General features: G+C 42.1%; 1 protein-coding gene across 5 annotated transcripts in view; it reads right to left on the bottom strand.

Annotated features, from left to right (window-relative positions):
* Positions 1–24,161, bottom strand: part of sema6bb (sema domain, transmembrane domain (TM), and cytoplasmic domain, (semaphorin) 6Bb) — a 584,175-nt gene that overhangs the window by 180,382 nt on the left and 379,632 nt on the right. For all 5 annotated transcript variants that reach the window (XM_078555703.1, XM_078555699.1, XM_078555702.1 and 2 more), the window contains one exon: positions 5,227–5,289. In XM_078555703.1, coding sequence (XP_078411829.1) covers positions 5,227–5,289 — 63 coding nt within the window. The remainder of the gene's footprint in view (positions 1–5,226; positions 5,290–24,161) is intronic.

Below are 24,161 nucleotides of genomic sequence, written 5' to 3' on the forward strand. Positions count from 1 at the left end.
CTTGCCTGTGATGCTTTCTACATTTGCATAGCTCACTGCATTTATTGCCTAGGCTTTCAGATGAAGAACTTTAACTTGGGTGAGATTCTAGAGGGCTCCAAGTAACTCTGGAACTATCCTCCAGCACATTAAAATGGTGGGGAGAAAGCTTATTGAAAAAGTAAATTTATGGTCTGATGCATGCTAGATCGTTCTTTTCTACGAGAGGCTGGTACGTAACCCACCCCAGTCACTATCTTCCTGCCTCAAGTGTTTGTTAAATTGTTGAAGGTTTGGAGCCAAGCATCTTGTAAATTTGTACAGAAATAAAAGCTCCTATATCTGCTTAGAAACACTATTTCACCATCTCAAATGCAACAAATACATTAATTCTCAGCAGGTACATTTCAATTACATCTCCCATTTATTTTTTATAGCAGTCATTCTGAAAGTCTATGAGGGAATCATCCTACAGATTTTTGCAGAATAAAACCACTAATTTCTAAACTACAGACAAAAGGGAAGGAAAATATCTTGTAGAACATTTTATCTGGGTAGAAATACAGCACAGAGAAACAAGTTACATGGATGCCCTAAAGGTCTCTGACATTCAGTGCTATCTATAATTCAAGAATTGTAAAAGTCTTCTTTCGCTTTCAGGGTTTATGCGTCCTATCATGGCAGCACTTTTAGGTATGATTTCTGGTGAATTTTTAATGCTGAATGTTTTCGCTCTCATTTATGTTTCACTCAGGAATTCTGAGAGTAACACAATGGAGGGCAATGTGGTTAGTAACAGTGATTGTTTTTGTTTTTAACCGTTGGTCCAAACAATGGACACACATGATGATGAACTACAGAGAAAGGAATAAAGAAAGGCCAAAATTATGCCCTTCAATTAGGAGATCAACAAAGCAAAGAAGTAGGTCCACACGGCAGGGTTAGAAACAAAAAGAAATCATTATGTAATGTAAGTTCAACTTTTAAGACCTTCCAGCAGCTCCTCTTTAAACTCTACTAAACATACACCTTTCCAATCTGTTAGCTACACAATGCTTCAGTTTAATCTCGGTTGAACAGCAGTCAAATGTATAAACAAGTGTTATCATATGATCATTCTCAGCAAATCCTCACATGATTACTTTCCATCACAAACAATAATGTGATAAGGGTGATTCCAATACATAGGGCTGAGAAGACAGATGCAGGTTTCATTCATTGAGGAACAAAGGATTGAAGGGAGACAGAATACAAGACCTTAAAATGCTTGAAGACAGAGAGAATATAGGTACAAGCAAAATCAAAACATTGGGGATCCTGGAAATTTAAAAGAAAAACAGAAAATGCTGAAAACACAACATTTTCTGCAGACTTAAACAGGTTATTTGCTTTCAAACAATGGACCCAGAACTAGATGACACAGAGGTAGAAGAAATAGGTTTAAGCAAACATCACAGACGCTAGATTATAGAAGAACTTTCTATCCGTGGAGTATAAATATGGTTCATGTTCATCAAGAGCTCTGTCGCAGCAGGGAAGGTGCCGTAAAATGCAGCGAGCCATTCTAAACCCCACTGACTTTGGCGGGAACGTAAAATCCAGCTGCTGTAAAATTCCGCCTCTGGTGTTTCTGATTAACACCTGCAAAACTGTGTTGTATACATGTAGGTTGGACGTCCAAAATCTGCCACTCTGAACTGAGACGGCGCCGGATTTCAGATTTTCCTGGATTGTGGACACCCGAATCCGGGGGATGGGGAGAGCGTGAAAACTAGATCGGTGTGCCGCTGTAAACAAAGCAGCAAAATCAAAAACTAGTGCTGCGCCACCGAGAACTAGCACCTAGCCGAATTGTCCCCTTATTTGGGCAATAAGTCCAGATTTCATTTAACTTAAATTCAAATGGAAGATTTTTAAAAATGTGTGGTGTTCAGATAGTTCCAGTTTTTAGACAGCTAGCTTTTGGACGTCCAACCTGTATGTGTTTAGAAAGTGAATTAGATGTCATAGGGATAAATACAGATGGAGATGACCAAATATTCCAAGGGAACTGATGCTGCTGGGACTGTGCCAGGCTTTGATTGCAATGGTCTTGATATCTGTGGAGGACGACTGGCTGTAAAGCAGAAATGTAGAAATGGCTTAATATTGTTAGTTGGTGTTTGAATAATTTGGGGGAGATCAGGCAGTAATAATACGGATCTTTCCCAAAGATTAGACGGGTGGATATGGTCCATGATTGCATATAGAAGAAGCAGGCTTTACAGGTTAAGTGGTCTGACCTAAATCCTTTTTTCTTATCTTATTATGTTAAAATGTCCTTCAAGATATTGTTTTTGCAGTGCGTCAGCTCAGCTTAGTTGGTAGCATTCATGTCTCAAAGTAGGTAGTAGTGAATCCCTCTAGGCCTTGAGTTCACAAAGCTAGGCTGAGTCTCTAGTGTTGTTTGGGGACATTATGAAAGGTGTTGTCCTTTATACATGACATCTGTCATTCCTATGGTCATTCTATGTGGAAGTAAAATATATATTATTAGAGGCACAGCAGGGAGTTGGTCCTGCTTAATATTTCTTCCTCTTATCATTGTAAAACAGATTAATTGGTTATTCATTCCATTGCTCCTTCTGGGACATTGCTGGTGAAAACTGATTGTTTTGTTTGACTACATAATAATTAATTATGTAAAACCTCATCAAGACATTTCAATGTGAAATGCATTCTATAAATATAAGTATTATTATGGTTCACTGTTTAAATCTCAGGGTTATAAGACTTTCCCAAGAGGAATAACTATCAAAACACCCTATGTGGTATTGAGCCAAAGTCAAACGCCCAAGGGTCAATGCTTTTCTTGCACTGGGTCAGCTGATCACAGTCGGAGCTGTGGAACTAGCTTCAGTCTCCCTCAGATCCGATGAGAAAAAAAAGCAGCCAAGTTCCAGTTCCTGATTCTTATCCAATAACCTTGCTGGGAACATGGATATTGGATGAGCAAAGGCCCAAACGTGATGTAATCATGGTCAAATAACCCGCCGATGCTCATTGTTAAGGTTCTTAAAAGGAGAATGGTCAGTTGGGTTCTGCAGTAATGAATGGACAACTTTGCTTTTAAATTAACACTTAGAAAGAAATTTGAGACAGAACGTCCTACTTTCCTGGCAGCACTTCTTACTGTTGGAAATGTTTTATTTAAAATCTTTAAAGTAATTTCCTGAAGAGATATTCCATCTACACTCCATGCAACTGAGACTGTGATCCATTGTCAGACACACCAAGCTTTGTATAATTAATTGCATGCTGCAAAACTACTCACTTGCTTGTTAGAAACTGAGAAAGACTCAATTTTAAGCAGCATTAGGGCTACTTTATTTTCCCTCAAGTGGAAGCCATTCGTAGGCTCTTTCTAGTGCTGTTTTCCCCCATTTTCAGTCATGAATATGAGGACTGGATTTCATCCTTCCCTGCCAGTGCACCTGAAGGGAACAGGTCACATAAAGGGAATGAACATCCTCGGAGACTGAAGGTTTGACATTGTTTTAGTCCCTAGGCTGCAGTGGATGACTGTAAATTTGAGGAGTTCCCAGGAACACTCCCTGCACTGTCATTTTCTAGCAGCCAGGCTGGGGAGAGCAGAGGAAAATCTAGTTTGCAGTACTGAGCTGCTTGCTCCTAGCTTGATTTTCCTTAATTTTTATCTAAATTCGGGGATTATTGTGAGGAATCACAAGCCCTATTGTCACGCAAAAGAACATAATTTTCAGAAACATCAAAAAATGCTAGATCTAACAAATATTGAACTTAACCTCACTCATTCACCAACCCCCTCAATCTCTTCTCATTTCAGGAACTGGCCTATTGATCTTTAGGACCTCCTCACAGTGGTTGATTCAATAACCTTCTCTGTTCATGTGTCCGACCAGCTTATTATTCCTCAAATGAAGTTCCACCTGACTTCCCTTTTTACTTCTAACTTCAAGTGAGTGAATTTGATAACCCAAACCATGATTACTGCCACAGCCATTACAAAACTACAGCATGGCATATACTGGTGATTCAAGCTAGCTGCTGTATCTTTTCATGGAAATTTAGCTTCCTGTTTTTTCTTTTCCCTCTTAAATTTCATCACCTCACACTGCCATACAAAACTTCACCTTGAATCCTTGCATATACTCAGCAGCACTTGGCGTCCACCTTAACCTTCAAATACAGTATCATTAGCAGCTTTGGACAATAACATGAGCATTTCAATCCTACAATTATCGTCATTAAATTACAAGCACACTGGAGTTTTCTCTGATGTATACAACACATTTTGGAGGGGTATAAACATTGGGACTTGAAATATGTGTTTCCAGATAAGCTGTTCATCTGTAAAATCTTCTGATTCTGACACAGGGCCATGAAACCTGAAACGTTAACTTTCTTACCCTTCTCCATGGATGCTGCTGTTCCACTGAGCTATTCCAGCATTCTCTGATTGTATTGCCAATTTCTAGCATTTGCAATATTTTGTTTTGGCATTTTTTCATGATTGGCTATTTACGGAGCATGCCAGAGCTGCACGTTTATAAGCCTTGCACCTATACAGTTTTGAATATTGCTCAAAAGAAAGACCATGTTGCCAAAGCTTTTCATCTTGCACTCATCAGGATAAATGCAAGAATGCCAAATTTCAAATGATCAATATAATTAAATTATTGTGATCATTTGAAATTTGGAACTCTTGTGTTTGTCCTGATGAGTGCAAGGTGAAAATCTTCAGCAACATGTCTCTTTTTTCAGCAATATCCAAGCTCTGTACTACCATGCAAACGTTTCCAATTGTTAGTCAGTATAGACGGCAGCTAGTTACAGGGTTAATTAAGAGTTGGTGTACATGTGATAATCTGACCCAGATCAGTATCCCATTGGTCCCAGACTTCATTTGAACTCAGCACCTTGTGTCGGAACAGAAAGAGGCAAATTGATATGCAGGCTCACTCTTCAGCGGCTACCCAACGTGAGGTCATTCGGACTCGGAAGTATGTGTAATAGAATTAGAAAATTGAATTTCTCTGAATTTTGAGATGCCTCTGTTTTGATCAGTGAACTAGAAATAATTAATTGCAAAACCAATTACATGGACAGCCACTAAATCATGTTTGACAATATAATTCAGAGATAATAAAAATGGAAGACACTGCCCCTCAGGCACAGAGTGACACAGTTGCTGAACTTAAAATAATGCCAATTTGTTTGCAGATGTACCTCGTTTTTGCCTTTCATTCTGCAGATATCAATGTCATGTTGGTTCGATCGCCATGTCAGTTTCTGTGGAAAAAGAATGCCAGAGGTTAAAAAACAGGCAAAACGGAAAAGGTTTTCTTTAAACGTGAAAAAAGATGTATGGCTATGCTGCAAAGAGACCAATTTTCTACAATGTGTGCTGGCAAACTAGGGGATAAGTGGTATTCTAGTACCAAAGAGTCTACAGTGAAATATAGGTTACATAGATCTCAAGGGAAAAATACAAGACCAACTGAAAAATGTTAGTTGACCAGGTTTTGTTGAACCTATGTAGATTTTCTGTTTTGAAGTATTTGATGAATCTCGCACAACCTTTTCTCACAAGGAAGGCAAGCTGGGTAAACTGAGCTAGGTAGATGAGTTGGCAGCTAGGTTGTGGGCAAGTGGTTTGTAAAGAGTTAGGGCAGTTCGCAAACGTACTACGAAGCAAATAGACTTGGTGCGACAAATGGCATTTTTGATTTAATATGTAGTCTTTGTGATTTGATGTGCTCACCAAGGTAATAGATAGATATTAGCGCTGGGAAGGGAAACATTTCCAGGGCCATCTTCCCCTGAAGCATGGCATGGGTAGTAAAACTTTCTGAAAATGCACTTCTTCATTTGCTATTGATGTCTCGGGAACAGTGGGCAGCCAGGGAGAGTGAACCATCAAATTGCTTTGTTAACAAGAGCCATGCATGAAATAATTTATTGATTTATTTTATCTTCTCTTTTTAGTTAATATTTTGTGCTCAACAAACAGAGCTATCGGTCATTGGGGATCATAATATTTTTCTACTCCTGGGAATCTGTAGTATCAGAATCAAGTGTTCCTATGTCAAGTACAAGCTGCTCTGCCAGAGATTGTAAACAATTCATGTAATTCCCAAACAGACAGGTTTTGCAAACTTTTGGCTGACACTCCAGCTGTTAAAAAAGCAAATCTGCAGTGTAATCTTCCAAACTACATTGTACTTCTTAAAGTGTAAGATTTCTACCATGGCATTTCCTCGGTTCCCAACAGGGTGGGAAGCCTTATGTTCCACATGATATTCAATATCACCACTCATCCCCATAACCTTAACCTCGTTTCTAATCAAATATTCATCACCCCTATTCCAAAAGGTGTTAACTGACACACCATTATCTGTTTTACTGTTGGAAGAACGCCTGAATTTATTTGCAAGATTAGATTAAAAAGATTTATACTGAGTGCTTTTATTGACAGCAACCTGGTAATTAATGCTATAAATTCAATCATCAGATGGTGTGGCTCTTGGTAGAAAAGGAGACCAATGTCATACCAAACTGTAACTGTCACATATTCATGAGTCATTCCTTTGCCAGGTGTCACACAGACTCAGCCATTAATGAAGCACAATCTATAATATGAAACTAATCACCCAAAAACATCACTCAATAACCCCCAGGAGATATTTTGTTCCAATCTGAGCTCAAGGTAGCATTGGGTGAAGGAGGAGTTCTTAAACGTAGAGGAAACAGAGATCAAGTAACGAGCACTAGTACACCACCAAGTTTTCTCCCCTCTTTCTGCTAATTCTCCACCCTCTCTGAGGATGATGCCTTGATGTTGTATAGATCAAAAGCCTTGGAACTAGTCACACTCCAGTGTCACATCCTAGTGGCTATTTTTCCTGTTTAAAGGTAGACAGTGTGTGCAGGCCATTCGAAAACAGAAGGCATCACAGCCAAGGTCAATTCTATCTTTACTCAACACTTTCCAGAAGTGGTCACTGGATAGTGACTGGGAATGGGATTTCCAAACATTTCTCTCCCTGAAGCAGGGTTACTGAAGCCAATTGAGTCTCCCAGATTTAACACCAAGCTCTCCAGTGTCAGGAAAGCACACTTCAGTGAACCTGGGGGAAAGACGATTTGCAGGACAAATATAAGACCAATTGTTTGGGCATTGTGTGTTTAGGTACAGATTAAAACTCCCTCTGCTTCACCCCATCTATGAGATCCAAGTCTCCATCCTTCCCTCCTACCTCAGGATCACTACCTCTCAAGTGCATGAATTGTGCCACTAATTTACATTATTTTTCTTCCTTTATTTCACAGTGGGCAGAATTTCACCCATGTCGGGCGGGCTTGGCGGGAGCGGTCAGGAAGCTAACCGCCGCTCGCGATCAGGGCCGGAAGGCAATTTCACGCTGGTGGGCCAATTAAAGTCCGCCAAGCATGAAACGCGAGTGGCAGTGCTCAGCACTGCCTGTGCAGGCTGGGGGGTGGGTAGGAGTGCGAGCCACGGCGAACGCGACCTTTGCACATGTGTGCGTGTGCACAGAGCTGCCTCAGGAAGATAAAGTGTTGTATAAAAAAAAATGTAATGAGACATGTCCCCTCATGTGACTCTGTCACATGAGCAGGGACATGTTATTAATTAAGTTTTAAAATTTTTATTTTATTTTTATTTGCTTTAGGAAACCTCATCCTGCCTGTGGATAAGTTTTCCTAAAAAGTGCAAAGGCTGCTTGGCCTTTTCGCCTGGCCTGCCAACCGTAAGGTTGGACAGGCAGCGAAAAATTCAAGTTAGTTGATCATTTAATGGCCTTAACAGGCCTTTAAATTGTCGGCAGGCGCGCTACCGATTTCAGCGTGCGCCTGGCGACTGAAGTATCGCGCAAGTGCGCGATGATGTCGGGACGCTTGCCCGATGTCATTTTACGCTCGGTCGGGTCGGGCACGCGCCCATTAAAAGTTTTACCCAGTGTCTCACATGGCAGATGGGTCAAAAGGGTAATGAGGTGGGTTAGAAAGGTACAAGCACATAGCACCCAAGAGCAAGTGGCAAATTGATCAAAAATTGGCTCAATGGCTTGAAGGAAAGGGTCGATGGGCGTTATGGTGACTGGAAGGCTGTTTCCAGTTAGGGATCTTCAGGGCTCAGTACTGGGTCCTTTGTTTCTCGTGGTACATATTGATAATTTAAACTTAAATAAAAAGCATGATTAAGAGGTTTGGAGATGATACAAAAACTGATTGTGTAGTTGATAGTGAGGAAGAAAACTTTAGACTGCAGGAAGATATCAATGGACTGGTCAGGTGAGCAGAAAAGTGGCAAATTGAATTCAATCCGGAGAAGTGTGATGTAATACGTTTAGGGAGGGAAAACAAGACCAGGAAATACACCATAGATGATGGGATGCTGAGAGGTGTAGTGGAACAGAGGGACCTTGAAGTACATGTTCAAACTTTCCTGAGTGTAACAGGACAGTGGATAATGTGGTTAAGAAGGTATATGGGATACTTCCCTTTATTAACCAGGGCAGTGAATATAAGAGCAGGGGGGCTATGCTAGAATTGTATAAAACATTAGTTAGGCCTCAGCTAAAGTACTGCATACAGCTTTGGTCACTTTATCACAGGAGGATGTGATTGCACTAGAGTGCATGCAGAGGACATTTATGAGGACATTGCCAGGAATGGAGAATGTTAGCGATGAAGAAACATTGGATAGGTTGGGTTTTATTTTCTTTGGAATAGAGGAGGCTGAGGGGAAATTTAATTGAGGTGTCTAAAGCTATGAGGGGCCTAGATAGAGTGGATAGGAAGGACCTATTTCCCTTAGCAGTGAGGTCAATAATTAGCAGGCATAGATTTAAATTATTTGGCAGGAAGATTAGACAAGATAAGAACGTTTGCCACTTAGATGGTGGTGGGAGTCTGCTCAGAGCCTGAAAGGGCGGTACAGACAGAAACCCTCATTTCATTTAAAAAATGGAAATGTACCTGGAATGCTATAAACTGCAGGGTTAAGGACTAAGAGCTGGGAAGTGGGATTAGGCTTGACAACTCTTATTTAGCCGGTACAGACACGATGGGCCAAATGGCTGCCTGCTGCATTGTCAGTTTTCTAAGTATCTATGTATGCTGGGTGACGAAGGACAGGGTTAAATTCTCTGCAGCGGAATCATCTGCTAACACTCCCCATATGGACCCATACGTGGGATACTCAGAGCAGCTGGTACCTGTGGAACTAGACCCCATTCACAACATTGGGAAAGAAGAAAAGAATATTCGAGGAGGAAGGAAAACCTAGGATTCACTAATACACCTTATTCATCTGAGCAGAAACATCTCATTTTCTGTATCAGGTATATCTAGCATTGCAACACAGTGAACAAACTGCACAAAAGAATGGGTGACAGTTAATAAATACAGATACTGGACGTACCACAGTTGTAATGATAAATGACAGGTTTATGGTGTTGCTTAGTTTAACATCAGAATCTGCAAACTAAACATTTTCTGTTTTTCAAGGTTATTCATGAGGATATAATATGCAGAATATATTTCAAATTATTTCACAATTATAAAACACAAAGGGACTCAGTGGGACACAGGTTTGAAGGCTTTTCAGACTATGTTTGAATTATCCATTTGAAATATTCCCTTCCTCTGTCAGCCCCAAGTACAGTAGCTTGCCAGTTAAAATGAAAAACTGGAAATCCAAAACCAGAACAGAAAATGCAAAGCAGGTCAGTGGGATCTGCAAGAGAAGAGGGAGGTTAATATATCAGGCACTTCAGAACTGGTGCTGAAATACAGTAATATCTGTTCTGATCTAGGGTCCCATCCAACACATTCATTTGTTTTTTTCCCTGAGATGTTGATTGACCAGCTGTGATTTATTTTATATTGTCTATTACAGTATCAGTAATAGATGATTGTATACAGCTTTTACTTCACATTGATACATACTGAACATTATTTCTTGGATGTGGAGATCACGTTCTGGTAAGGGGCTGAGAGACCAGTTTGAGAACAGAGCCCCATATAGAGTTTCAGCTTCACTCTGGTGCATTTTAAACAGTGTAAAGATTTAGCTTAATGTTAGCAGAGAACTGGCTGCCTTCTCTTCCCGAATATTAGCAGTTCCAGTTTGACATCTCTGTTTTGTTTGACCTAAGAGCACCAAGTAGCCAGCACCATAACTTCTACCTAGAATTAAAAAAAAGTAAATGGCTTTAACAAGCATTGCTACTCCTGTTATCTTCAGCTGCAGTCTCTATAAATCTATACAATAATGCAATAGATAGGATATTGGCTTTACTTAGTGAGCAATGCATTCTTCAGCCCTCCTTTACATCATTAAAAGGTGTGCTACAAATAGGTCTCATTGCCAGCATCTGAAATACTATGCAAAGTTGTCTTCCCACCCCCACAGACAGACAATGCTGGTAATAGAAGTCAATCTTAGTCTCTAATTGAAGATTTCTTTACAAATTCATTACAGCCTAGAACAGGTTGTGGGTGGCATCTTACTCTCCTGAGTCAAACACTGAAAATATTGTTATCTCGTTAACACAATTGTACAGCAGACCCTTAACTTCAGAACAACATCCTCTAATGTGCATGTTCCCCTTGCCCACACCAGTCACCTGGCAGTCTGTCTGAGTGAGATTGCCAATCTTGAGCTGCAAACTGATAGCCACGAGGGATTACATAGAATTATATAGAATGTTCAGATCAGAAACAGGCCATTCAGCCCAACAGGTCTATGCTGGTATTTGTGCTTCAGATGACACTCCTCCATTGTTTTTCATCCAACTCTAACAAAAGAAAGAAAAACTTGCATTTATATAGCACTTGTCACGATCGCTGGATGTCTCTAAGTGCTTTGCAGCTAATGAAGTACTTCTGAAGTGTAGTCACTGTTGTAATCTAAGAAACATGGCATTCAACTAGGGCACAGCAAACTTCCAAAAACAGCAATGTGATAATGACCAGATAATCTGTTTGTTTCGATGTTGTTTAAGGGATAAATATTGGCCAGGACACTAGGACTAACTCCCCTACTGTTGTTTGAAATGGCACCTTGGATCTTTTACATCCACCTGAGCAGGCAGATGGGGTCGTGGTTTAATATCTCATACAAAAGGCAGCACCTTTAATAGTGCAGCACAACCTACATACCACACTGGAGTGTCAGCCTTGATGTTGGTGCTCAAGTCTTGGAGTGAAGCCAGATCCTTGTGATTCAAAGGCAAGGGTGCTACCAACTGAGTCATGGCTAATAGCGTAATCTTTTATTCAGAAGTACTTCATTAGCTGTAAAGCACTTAGAGATATCTGGCGATTGTGACAAGTGCTATATAAATGCAAATTTTTCTTTCTTTTGTTAGAGTTGGATGAAAAGCGATGGAGGAGTGTCATCTGAAGCATAAATACCAGCATAGACATGTTGGGCTGAATGGCCTGTTTTCTCCCTCTTGTATTTATCTAGCTTCCCCTTAAATGCATCTATGTCACTTGTCTCAACTACTCTTTGTAGTAGTGGTCACACATACTAGCCACTCTCTTGGGTAAAGTTTCTCCTGAATTCGTTATTGGATTTAGCAGTGACTTTCTCTTATTTATGGCCTTTAGATTTGGTGGCCTCACAAGTGGAAACATCTTCTCTACGTCTACCCTACATTTCATAATCTTAAAGTCCTCTATTGGGTCACCCCTTCGCCTCCTTTTCCCTAGAGAATAGAGGCCCAGCCTGCTCAACCTTCACTGATGCGTACAATCTACTGATTAGAGTCTCCACATCTCAATTTGTACAGGAGCATTACAGCCAGCAGACATTAATAGCATAAATCTGGATTTGAATCTGTGTTTCAGAAGTTAAATGTTAGTGTCTAACCTACAGCGTTCACAGAGGCTCTGCAGCATGGAGAGATCAAAGACCTGAGTAGAGGACTGAGAATAGAACATCATGATGCAGAGAAACACAGATGTATCCTGCAGAAAGTTTGACTGAGATCACAATCGACTTAAAACATTCTCAGAGTAAATACTTTTGGGGAATTCTTGCTCAATGTTTCCTGTGGTGAAATGAGCTCAACACACTTTCCAGTGGACATGGACGCACAAAACATAAAACTGCCCCAAATTTGGAACTAAATTGGCAATCTCACTCAAAGAGGCCACAGGGTGGGCTGATGTAAGAAATGGGAACATATTAAACTGAAGCCGACATGTGAAGGGAGTTTTTCTCTTCATCTGACTATGCTTTAGTTGATGTGGCAGAGTGTGGTGCTGGTACTGGGAAATATTTCCCAACATTAACATTGCTTATCATGCTTAGCATAGCTATCATAAGATATCTATTTTTTAAAGGATAGAATTTGCAAGATGAATGAGACCAATGATTGGCTCTGTTATGGGCTACACATTAAAAATGAAAAATTCACAGCATAAAGAGAGCTCCAGAAACACTCCCAATAACATCCATGTTCCTTCTAAAGGTTACTAGAAATCCATTAGTTGTTGGGTGAGTTTTGCTTTAGCTCCACTATTGAAAGGCACACAGTAAACGCAGCCTCATTTAAATACAAATCAGGGTGACTAACCTTGTAAAGTGTAAAATTTGTCATAAATATTAACATTTTTTTCTGTAAAACTACTGTTAAATAACAATGAAAAATGTTTAAAAGTATATTACCTTATACATACGACATTTAAATCTGCGTGCTACCCAATATTTAACACACTCTAGCCTTTGTGTTACGATACATAAATCACATAGCACAATCCAGACTGTCACTGTTCTCTCCTAAACATTCTAGTCTGTGTATTATCCTGGGTGTAACACAGCACAGACTATGTTATCCAGCACAGAACACCACCCAGTCTGAGTTATCCTGCGTGCAACATGGCCTACACTGTGTTATCCTGCATGTAATGGTTCACACTGGGTTATTCTTTTTTTAAAATTCATTTATGGGATGTGGGCTTCGCTGGCTGGACCAGCATTTATTGCCTTCAGAAGGTGGTGTTGAGTTGCCTTCTTGAACCACTGCAGTCCATGTGGTGTTAGGGAGGAAGTTCCAGGATTTTGACCCAGCGACTGTGAAGAAATGGTTATATATTTCCAAGTCAGGATGGTGAGTAGCTTGGAGGTGAACTTCCAGGTGGTGGTGTTCCCATATTTCTGCTGCCTTGTCCTTCTAGATGGTGGCAGTTGTGGGTTTGGAAGGGGCTGCCTGAGGAGCCTTGGTGAGTTTCTGCAGTGCGTCTTGTAGATGGTACACACTGCTGTTACTGTGTGTCAGTGGTGGGTGAATGGACAGGGTGCCAATTAAGCAGGTTGCTTTGTTCTGGATGGTGTCGAGCTTCTTCAGTGTTGTCGAAGCTGCACTCATCCAGTCAAGTGGGGAGTTTTCCATCACACTCCTGACATGTGCCTTGTCGATGGTGGACAGGCTTTGGGGAGTCAGGAAGTGAGTTACTCGTCGCAGGATTCCTAGCCTCTGACCTGCTGTTGTAGCCACAGTATTTATGTGGCTAGTCCAGTTCAGTTTCTGGTCAATGGTAACCCCCAGGATATTGATAGTGCGGGATTCAGTGATGGTAATGCCATTGAATGTCAAGGGTGATGGTTGGATTCTCTCTTGTTGGAGATGGTCATTGCCTGACAAATGTGTGGCATGAATGTTACTTGTCAGTCCAAATCTGGATATTGTCCAGGTCTTGCAGCATTTGGACATGGACTGCTTCAGTATCTAAGCAGCCTCAAATGGTGCTGAACATTGTGTAAACATCAGTGAACATCCCCACTTTTGATCTTAGGATGGAAGGAAGGCCATCGATGAAGCAGCTGAAGATCATTGGGTCTAGGGCACTATCCTGAGGAACTCTGCACATAACATGGCCAAACTGTATTATCCTGCATTATCCTGCATGAAACACAGCACAGACTGCTTTATCCTTCAAAATAACTTTGCATCTAAAAACAAGTGTGCAGTTAGGGGAGAAATTGGTATATGTTCTGTGGCATGTATGTAAAGTGGGTGCATGAGCGACCAACATTAGGGCTCCGTGCCCAATTTACCAAAGTGCACTGAATGTAAAATTGGAACACTGATATTTAGCTGTCGCAGGAGCCCATCTGCAGCCAGTCTTGCAATGTCTGTTTTAGGACCCTGATCTGAAATTAGTTTAAATAAAAAGGCAGAACTTTCTCTGCACAAGCTCAGACCCAATGGGTGCTCCAGTGGCCTAAAGGGACCAGTAGAGGCCGCTTCTCCGTAATAAACCTTTTTCTTACCTTATTCACTGTGGAACCAAGATATGGAGAAACTCTTCTCCGGGCTCTACTATTGTAGGAATTGAAGGTATAACCTTTCCTACTGCCTATTAGGGGGGTCACATGATTGTTCTTGACGAATGAGCCCTAAGCGTGGGTAATCCAGGGGGTGGAGTTTTCTAGTTGTGGACCTGGTTCATACATGTAGCTTCTAAAAGAGCTCTGTAATTAAGTTATCTGTTTCAAGTAAGAAATCTGTCCGGCACAACAAGTTCATTACATTTGGTGACGAGGGTAAAATAGCGCCGATGCTGCATCTTGCCTTGTGAATGTGAGTACATCAGTTCTTAGGAAAAAAGAAAAGTATACTCACCAGTCATAGTCTCGGCAGAATCGACCCTTATGACATGGCTGTGGAAGACTGGGGCCAGTATGTAGAGCACCTTGGTTTTTATTTTGTGACGAATTAAATTACCGCAGAGGAGAAGCAGAAAACAATTCTTTTAAGTGTCTGTGGTAGCAAGTCATATAACCTCATCCATAGTCTGACAGCCCCGAACGCGCCCAATTCTAAATCTTTTAACGAGCTGGTAGATCTCGTGAAGACACATTTCCAGCCAAAGCCATCGGTAACAATGCAGAGATTTAAGTTTAACTCCAGAGTAAGGGCCCCGGGAGAGTCCATCGCAAATTATATAGCAAAGTTGAAGCCGTTCACTGAGCACTGTGACTTCGGAGATTCACTACACGATATGTTGTGGGACCAGTTAGTTTGTGTTGTTCACGACGAGGCCATTCAGCGCAGCTTACTTGCAAAAGTTACATCGATTTGAAGCGCGCCATGGAAATAGCGCTGGCCATGGAAAGTGCTGAGAGGGACTCGCAGGCTTTACAGAATGCACAACAAGGCGCCAGTCTTCAGTTGGGGCGGGAACCTACCGCTGGGTGTGGCACGAAAACCAGAGAGACAGCCGTGAAGTGAGAGACTGTCTCTGTTGCTCGAAAAACGAAAAGATCTAGTGGAAGCATTTCAGGAGTGATTCCGAAATTAATCTGTTACAGATGTGGGGGTAACCTTGTATCAGAAACCTGCAAATTCAAGGAGGCAGAATGCCGTTACTGCCACAAGAAAGGGCATGTAATAAATCAGTGCAGGGCGAAATCCAGACAGCCCATAAGCCAGCAGACCAAGATGATTGAAGTGAATAATATAACAGAACCAGAAGCTGCTGATACCGATATTTATTCCCCGTACAATGTCAAAGAAGTAAAAACTGAACCAATAATCATCACCATTCAAGTGAATGGGAAGTCACTAGTCATGGAGATAGATACAGGAGCACCAAGCACGGTGGTGGGAGAAGACATATTTAAATACCTAAATGAAGGTACCCAGCCACTGAATCTGGAGCAAACCACAGCTCAGCTGAAGACATACACTGGAGAGTCCATAAAGATAAAGGGCTTTGCCACAGTACCTGTGTCCTATAGGCAACAGACAGCCCAGCTTCCAGTGATCATAGTGACAGGTGAAGGACCTTGTCTTCTGGGCCAAGACTGGTTACAAAAAATTAAGCTCAACTGCTCTGAAATACTTCAAGTGAGAACAGGAGGAGTTCCTGAGCTGTTAAGGAAACACGACAGTGTATTTCGTGACGAATTGGGAAAGATAAAAGGCTCACAAGCAAAAATATTTGTAGTTTCGGAGGCGACACCCTGGTTCTTAAGTCCAGACCTGTGCCTTATGCCCTAAAGGAGAAGGTGGATGCAGAATTGTGCCACTTAGAGAAGCTAGGTATCATACAACCAGTCCAATTTTCAGAATGTGCAGCGCCCATAGTCCCTGTGATGAAACCTGATCAAACTATTCACATTTGAGGGGACTGTGAACAAGGAAGCTAAACTAGATAAATATCCTATCCTGGGGGTAGATGACTTGTACACAAAGCTAGCTGGAGACAAATCCTATACCAAAATGGACATGAGCCATGCATACCAACAGCTAGAGCTGGGTAGAGGGTATGTAACAAGGGTAATGTAACAAGGGCCTGTACCAATATATGTGCCTACCCTTTGGCGTATCATTTACATGTGCAATATTCCAAAGGATCATGGGAAGTCTATTGCAAGGACTCCCCCGGGTAGTAGTGTACCTATATGGTGTCCTGATCACAGGGTCAACGGAATCCATGGGAGTGGCCTGGTCGACCCTGGGTTAGACTACATATTGATTATGTAGGTCCATTTTTAGGTACCATGTTTTTATTGATCGTTGATGTGCATTCTAAGTGGATGGATGTGTATGAAGTTAGATCATTAACGTCGAGTGCAACTATTGAAAAGCTGCACCAATGTTTTAGTTTACATGGCCTACCTGAAGTCATTGTTTCTGGTAACGGTACTGTCTTCACTAGTACAGAGTTTCAGAGATCCATGAGTTTAAATGGAATTAAGCAAACTAAAACAGCACCATATCATCCCTAATCAAATGGGTTAGCTGAAAGAGCTGTGCAAACTTTCATATCAGGAATGAAGAGGTTATCTGAAGGTACTCTAGAAACCCGACTTTCACGTTTTCTTCTCAATTATCATATGATTCCTCAATCAACAACGGTTTCAATGCCGTCTGAATTATTGATGGAATGCCACCTACATACAAGGTTAAGTCTGGTGTTTCGAAACTTAGAGGGGAAGGTAGAGAAGAATCAGAGTAATCAAAAATTGAATCATAATATTTATAGCAAAGCACGAAGATTCACTGTGGGAGATACAGTTTTCATGCGGAATTTTGGAAATGGACCTTGTTGGGTTCCTGGTATAATTTCCCTGAAACTGGACCCTTGTCATTCCATGTGGAAGTAGAAGGCTGGATTGTTCGAAAACATATGGATCATCTAAGGAGTAGAGAGACATCCCAAAAACCACTATTCTGCCCGTAATTGATGTCGAACCATTAATCCCTAAGGTGACAGATCGACCTGATTCAAGTAAGAAATCTGTCCGGTACATCAAGTTCTTTACAACTATACAGTGGGTTTCTGCCACTCAATGTTTGTTCCCCTCACCCCCAAAACCAACTCCCATTTACCTTCCCCTCCTTACAGAGCCTACCTGATGTCTCCTGACACCCCATGATCATGCCCACCCCCGCCTCCCATTCACTTCCTCCCCTCACAGTCTTCCTGAAGGTCACTGCAATGTCTGAACCAGCTGATTTTTCTCTAGTCCTGACCTGTTTAATGGCAATAAAACCTGTGGACCAATTTGGGGCAATCGTTAGGTCGCCCTGTTCAGATGTTTTTTCCAAAAATATGCTTTATTCATAAAATTTATAAAAGTACATTATATGACTGTTCAAAGTTGACATTACATAATTTGCAAAGCAAATCAGTTTCTTCCAATACTGTATGTTATTCACTACATTTGTAACTACAGTTAATATATACAAGATTCATTACATCAAACATACAGCCCAAGGGGTTTTACACAGTTTCCAGCCATTCGCTGCAATATGGCTTAGGCAGTGGCCTTTCCCCATTGTGCCTTTGCTGTGGATGCCCCAAGTTTTACTGTGTCCATTAGCATTTAGTCCTGGACCTTGGGATGTGCCAGTCTGCAATACTCGGTCGTGGACCACTCTTTACACTGGAAGACCAGCAAGTTTTAGGCAGACCAAAGAGTGCCTCTCACCAAGTTGATGATCCTCCAGCTGCAATTGATGTTTATCTCAGTGTACATCTCTGGGAACAACCCATAGAGTACAAAGTCTTGCATCACCGAGCTGCTTGGGATGAACCTCAATAAAGATCAGTGCGTCTCTTTCTAGACCGCCTTTACAAAGACACATTCCTGAAGGAGTGCACGACAGTCTCTTGCCCATCACAACCACCTTGAGAGCAATGTGCGGAGGGGATGAGATTCCGTGTGTGTAGGAAGTATCTGACGGGTAGCTCACCACCAGCCAAGCTATGTCTGGTGCTTGTTTGAAAGTTCTGGCAATGAGGCATTCTGCCAACTGACTTTGACAGCCTGCTCAGGGTATCATCTGACAGGATCAACCATCTACTTTTCCCACAGGGCCTCAAGGGTGTTACATGAGGACCAATGTCTGATGGACTTGTGGCCATACATATTTTTCTGCATAGATGCATGTTGCAGTCTTGCCACTCAATTTGCACCAACTGTCAGGCATTAAGCTTTTTCTCCCCCCTCAAGACCTATAAAACCTTTGTCACAGTGCTGAGACCTTGAGTTTTGTCACTGTAGAAAAAACTACGCTATTGCATAAATTTTGTTACTTTCATCTGAACAACAAAATTTGGAAGTTCGAAGTAAGATGGTTAGTCACGTGGAAAATGTTCATCCAAAGTGGAATTGGCTTGTGTAATACAGTGGAACATTTATGGACAGTATAAGTGAAATCAACAATTAGATGCATTTCTGGAGTGAGAAGGGAATGAAAGATAGTGAGAATCCAATTTTTGTGGCCTGCAATCTATCAAAAGAGGAACAGCATTGTTGAGCTTAGTGGCTTTTTTCAAAGCTACACAAAAGTGCAGCACACCAGTTAAGAAGAAAAAAGCTAAAACATCTATGTCACAGCAATTGAGAAACTTAGGCGTGGGGCAAACACCCATCATGAAGGGCATTGCCAAGATAGAAAGGCGCAGGAGAGATGAAAAGATATATCAGTAGATAATGGTTAATGAAACTTTGGATTTCAGTAGAGTAGGGGGCTCTTGGGCCTTGATATTTACCAGGAGGTGAGCTTGGTCTGGGGAATGTGGAGGAGATCTGGATCTGAAATCTGGAAGTATAGGTTTCCCGAACGCTCGCAGATATTGACTCCAGAATGTGTTTTAATTTTTTTGCTGCAGGTTTCCTGCCCAACAGGTAGGCTGATTTATAGGCTGCCTACCTGTAAGGCAGAGAACTCATGAGCACAAAGTCTCATTCGAAGAGTAGATAGCAGGTAGGGAAGCAGGGGGAGATATCAGTTAACTCATGGGAGATTCATAATTGACAGGGATGGGGGCAGGTAAGAGAGCTCAGTAATTGTGGAGCGGGAAACTGGTAAGCTCATTGAGCTAGGGGTGAACTGCTTCTGCTTCTCCTGGCCCACAAGCAGCACTGTAAAGACGATTACCCAACGGGTACAATCCTTCTCTCCTCCTTTTAACTTCTGGGTTTCCAGGACCCAGGAATCCTGGATAAAAGGGCTAAAAATAAAATGTCTATAAAAATGGAGGCCCGCAATGTCTTGGACCCCTGCTCCCCATCCTGCCTTTGTTAAAACCGGAAGTGGGAGGATTCGAGATTGGCTGAGGTCAGGTTTGAAATTTGAAAAATTTTAGCTTCTCACTCAACTGAAACCCCTCTTAATTTTACACATGGATGAAAATTGAAAACCCATTGTGAATATTGAGCTATACCAAGGAAGCCCATCCTGGCCTCATTAATGTAATAAAGTTGTCGAGTGTTGGGATGGGGAGAATAAGGAACGCATTGCGTTCGTGTTCAGCATGATGTCTGATGCAGTTGTTGCATCAGTTTGAAGATAACCTTGTTCATCTGCATTCCTATCTGTGCTCTTGTTAATCCATAAGAAATCTGGTTCTGCATAACTAAAATTGCAGCTAAAATGATTTTTAATTGATTTTTCATAAACTCTGGCTTCTTGATCCAGCAAGCTAAGTAGTTGTTATCCGGGTGCCCATCATAAGTATTTAGAATTTACTGTCCACGCAGCTGTTATTTAGCTTCAGGTCTGAACAGCCAATGTCAAGGCTTTGAGTTTGGGTTTAGTCGGAGTTCAACTGCTGGCAATTTCTTTCAAAAATACTTCATTTTAAAAGTGGAGAAATGAGGCACCTAGCTGCACAACTTGATTAAGTAATGTAAATTGTTCAACCTGAAGCTAGAAGCTCAATGCATCATCCTGTTAATTATGGAGCTCTGTCAATTATCCAACAATTTCCATTATCTGCCAGGGTGAGTCTCTTTATTGTTGTAGTTAATTGAAGTCTCACTGTCATCTTTACAGCAAATATCTCATATAATTCACACATTCATGCTTTCCAGAATGTTCTTTCAATTATTGTTTTTGTAAGGCTTCTGCTTGCAGCCCAGGAATTATATAGAATAGAATTGCATAGAAATACAGCACAGAAACAGACCATTTGGCCCAACTGGTTTGTGCTCCAAATAAACCTCCTCTCCACCCTTCTTCATCTCACCCCTTAAACATAATCTTCTAATCCTTTCTCCACATGTGTTTTTCCAGTAACCAAACCAGAAGCTGAATGCGGAGGAGTGCGTACAACACTGTTATAAAACCCAGCTTAGTGGCAGGATTTTGCCCTTGGCGGGGGTGCTCGGGAAGCCGACCACTGCCCGCGATCGGCTCTGCACTGTGGTTTTATGCAGGTGGGCCAATTAAGGCCTGCCCAGCGTGGAACGCGAGCGGCAGCGCTCAGCACTGCCTGTGAGGGCGGGGGGAGGAGGGCGCGCAGGCCTAGTGCGCAATTCACGCATGCACGGGAAAGAGCGCTTCAATCTCCCTGAGGCACGGAGCTGCCTCAGGGAGATGAAGCGCTATTTAAAAATTAACACTAAAGGAAATAAAAATGTCACAAAACATGTCCCCTCTTGTGACTCTGTCACATGAGCATGGACGTGTTCTTAATTCAAGCGTTATATTTTTATTTTATTTGTATTTGATTTTGGAAACCTCATACCGCCCGTGGATGAGGTTTCCTAAAAAACGTAAAGGCCGCTTGGCCTTTTCGCCTGCCCGTCAACCGTTAGGTTGAATGGGCAGTGAAACATTCAGTACAATTGTTAACTTAATGGCCTTAATAGGCTTTTAATTGTTGGTGGGCGCGCTTCTGACCTAACTATCATGAGAGTGCGCGCTGACGTAGGCACGCTCGGCCGACATCAACGCACTTTATTTCAGGCTCTAGCGTGTCAGGCACACACTCGTTCTTCAAGCCTAATTTTTTGCCCTTGGTTTTTGATCAAATCCACCATGAAAATCAATCACCGTAGACAGGAACAAAAAAAACTCAGCAGGTCTGGCAGCATCTGCGGAGAGGAGCACAGTTAACTTTTCGAGAACAAATGACCCTTCAGCGTTCTGTTGAAGGGTCATTCGGACTCGAAACGTTAACTGTGCTCCTCTCCGCAGATGCTGCCAGACCTGCTGAGTTTTTCCAGGTATTTTTGTTTTTGTTTTGGATTTCCAGCATCCGCAGTTTTTTGCTTTTACCGTCGACAGGAATGCTGTATCCGCCTCCCTTACCAATTGGACTCTGCGGGATGTGATCAAACATGATGCCTGGATACTGATAAACATTTTCCACAGGACATGCGCTGTTGCACCGGCAAAATTATGATTCCAATATATACACAGGAGTCTAGGGAATTAAAAAGGTCAGTCAGTCCAACCCCAAAGATTGTACTCAATGTACTATCACCATGTAAAACATAGATGATCTCTGTCTAAAATATGCATTGTTTGGTTCTCAACTTTGATGGTTAGCTTTCTGTGAATGCTGCAGAAAGTCAACTCCACGCGGTGAGCTGGCAGAAGGTTGGAATCCATTGTCAATTGCAAGTGAGAGTTAAAGCCCTAATTCCCAAGCAGTTCATATCCTGTACCTGGTTGTCTGAGGGGAAGGCCCTGACCTCATTCTCATGGGCAGGGAAAAAAAAGTGGCAATAAAAACAAAACAAAAACAGAATTACCTGGAAAAACTCAGCAGGTCTGGCAGCATCGGCGGAGAAGAAAAGAGTTGACGTTTCGAGTCCTCATGACCCTTCAGCAGGACTCGAAACGTCAACTCTTTTCTTCTCCGCCGATGCTGCCAGACCTGCTGAGTTTTTCCAGGTAATTTTGTTTTTGTTTTGGATTTCCAGCATCCGCAGTAGTTTTTTGTTTTTATGGCAATAAAAACATCCTGGTAATGGATGGATAAAAGATAAAGGGAAAGGAGCTGCTGCCATAGCCATGTTCTCACAAATTGGTAAATGGGTAATTATTGTCTCCCTGAGTTTCTATTCTCCTATTCTAATGGTGATGATTGGTACAGGAATGCAGACCCACGGGTATTATATGTTCTCCAATACTGCATCAGCTTGATCTGTGCAAGTACTAGCAGGCTATTTGACATTCAAGATTATAAACAGATAATCCTGATTTTTGCCCTTCCCAAATATATACACATGTGCGCGGTCTAGTAGGAATCACCAGTCAGTGATTGTGAATGGAAATCCTAATATATTAACCCCTCTTTAACCCAGGGGAGCTGAAGATAATTGCAGCACCCAAATTGCTCCCACGCAGACATTGGATAAAGAAAAACTTGCATTCCTATGGCATCTTTCACAACCTCAGGATGTCCCAAAGGGCTTTGCATAAATGAAGTACTTTTGAAGTACAGTCACTGTTGTAATGTCGGAAATATGGCAGCTGATATGCGCACAACAAGGAGTCATAAACAACAATAGGATAACGACTAGATAATCTTTCCTAAGTGATGTTGGTTGAGGCATGGATCCCGGGAGAATTCCCTTGCTTTTTTTCAAACAGGGATCTTTTACATCCACCTTACAGGGCTAAACTTCTCATCTGAAAGGCAGTGCAGTTTCCATTCTTTCATACCCAGTAAAGCCATACCCTATTCATACCTTTAAACATGGACAGCATTCAGTATATAATTTTCTGGAGCAGTCATTTATTTAGAATAGGACACCAACAAGGTGGCTAAGATGACTGCTGAAGGAGGTCAAGTGACTTTTGCAATTTCTGCCTCAAATCTTTGGAAAGTCCCGGATTGAATAATCATGTTTGGGGGCCTCCCTCTTGAATGGACATGACCAGATGGAACTCATCTGTGGAATTTACACCTGTACTTGTTTGCAGTTTACCCAAAACTCAAAATCAATCGATTTCCAGATGTCTCCAAGTTCAAAAAGTAACAAAAGAAAGCTGCAGAAGCCAGTTTATCATAAGTGGGTGTGAACAGATCCACTGTCCATTCTCCATTGTATAGCAATGGTTTCTAGCTTTATTCTGGGTGGGCAGCAGCAGTTTATCAGGTGATTGTAACTGTCTTCAGTTCACAAATTCTTTTATCCCAAGAACCAGAGAGAAACTGGTCAGTCTACACAAAACACCAGCTGCAGAAACAGTAGCAGCAAAAAAGGTAGCAAAACCTATAGCCAGAATTTTCCAGCCCCGTTGGCTCGGATATTGTGGCAGGTGGATGGGAGGACAATATAGTGAGAAGGCCAAAAATCGGTTTCATTGATAGTGTCCGCCATGGAGGAACACCAGCCCTGCTGGAGGCCGGTGTGAACCCGCTTTGCATCCCGCTAATGAGGTGCTAAGAAAGGCCCGACTGGAATTGTCCACCCAGGCCAGATACACCATTAGGCCGACGGGAAAACACGATGGATCAGAACACATCTGGACAAGTGTGACGTGCAGAAGTCAGGGCTTACCATTAGGTTACCATTACATTGCTCAGATTGCGAACATCCGAGGAGTGGAAGGTGCTGGAGCCCTACAGCTACAGGGCCCTGGAGGAACATGTGCACCGCATACTGGGTGGATTCTCATGGACACGGCTCCATAGCGAAGCATCTCACAGAAGGTGGGAGGTCTCCGCTGACGTCTGGAGTCTGCTTCGGAACATCATGGTCCTAGCCGTGGGCTGTTATGGGTGATCGGCGAGGGGAGGGGAGGAAGATCCAGCTGCGAGTGGGAGAGGAAGGTCTAGGTGTGACTGGGGAAGAAAGGTGTATGAGGGGGGCAGGGAGTTGGGGGTGAGGTTGGGGTGGGGTCGAATGTGTCAGGGGGCTGAGGTGG

Source organism: Cetorhinus maximus, chromosome 13 (assembly GCF_964194155.1).
Source record: "Cetorhinus maximus chromosome 13, sCetMax3.hap1.1, whole genome shotgun sequence".
Lineage (NCBI taxonomy): Eukaryota > Metazoa > Chordata > Chondrichthyes > Lamniformes > Cetorhinidae > Cetorhinus > Cetorhinus maximus.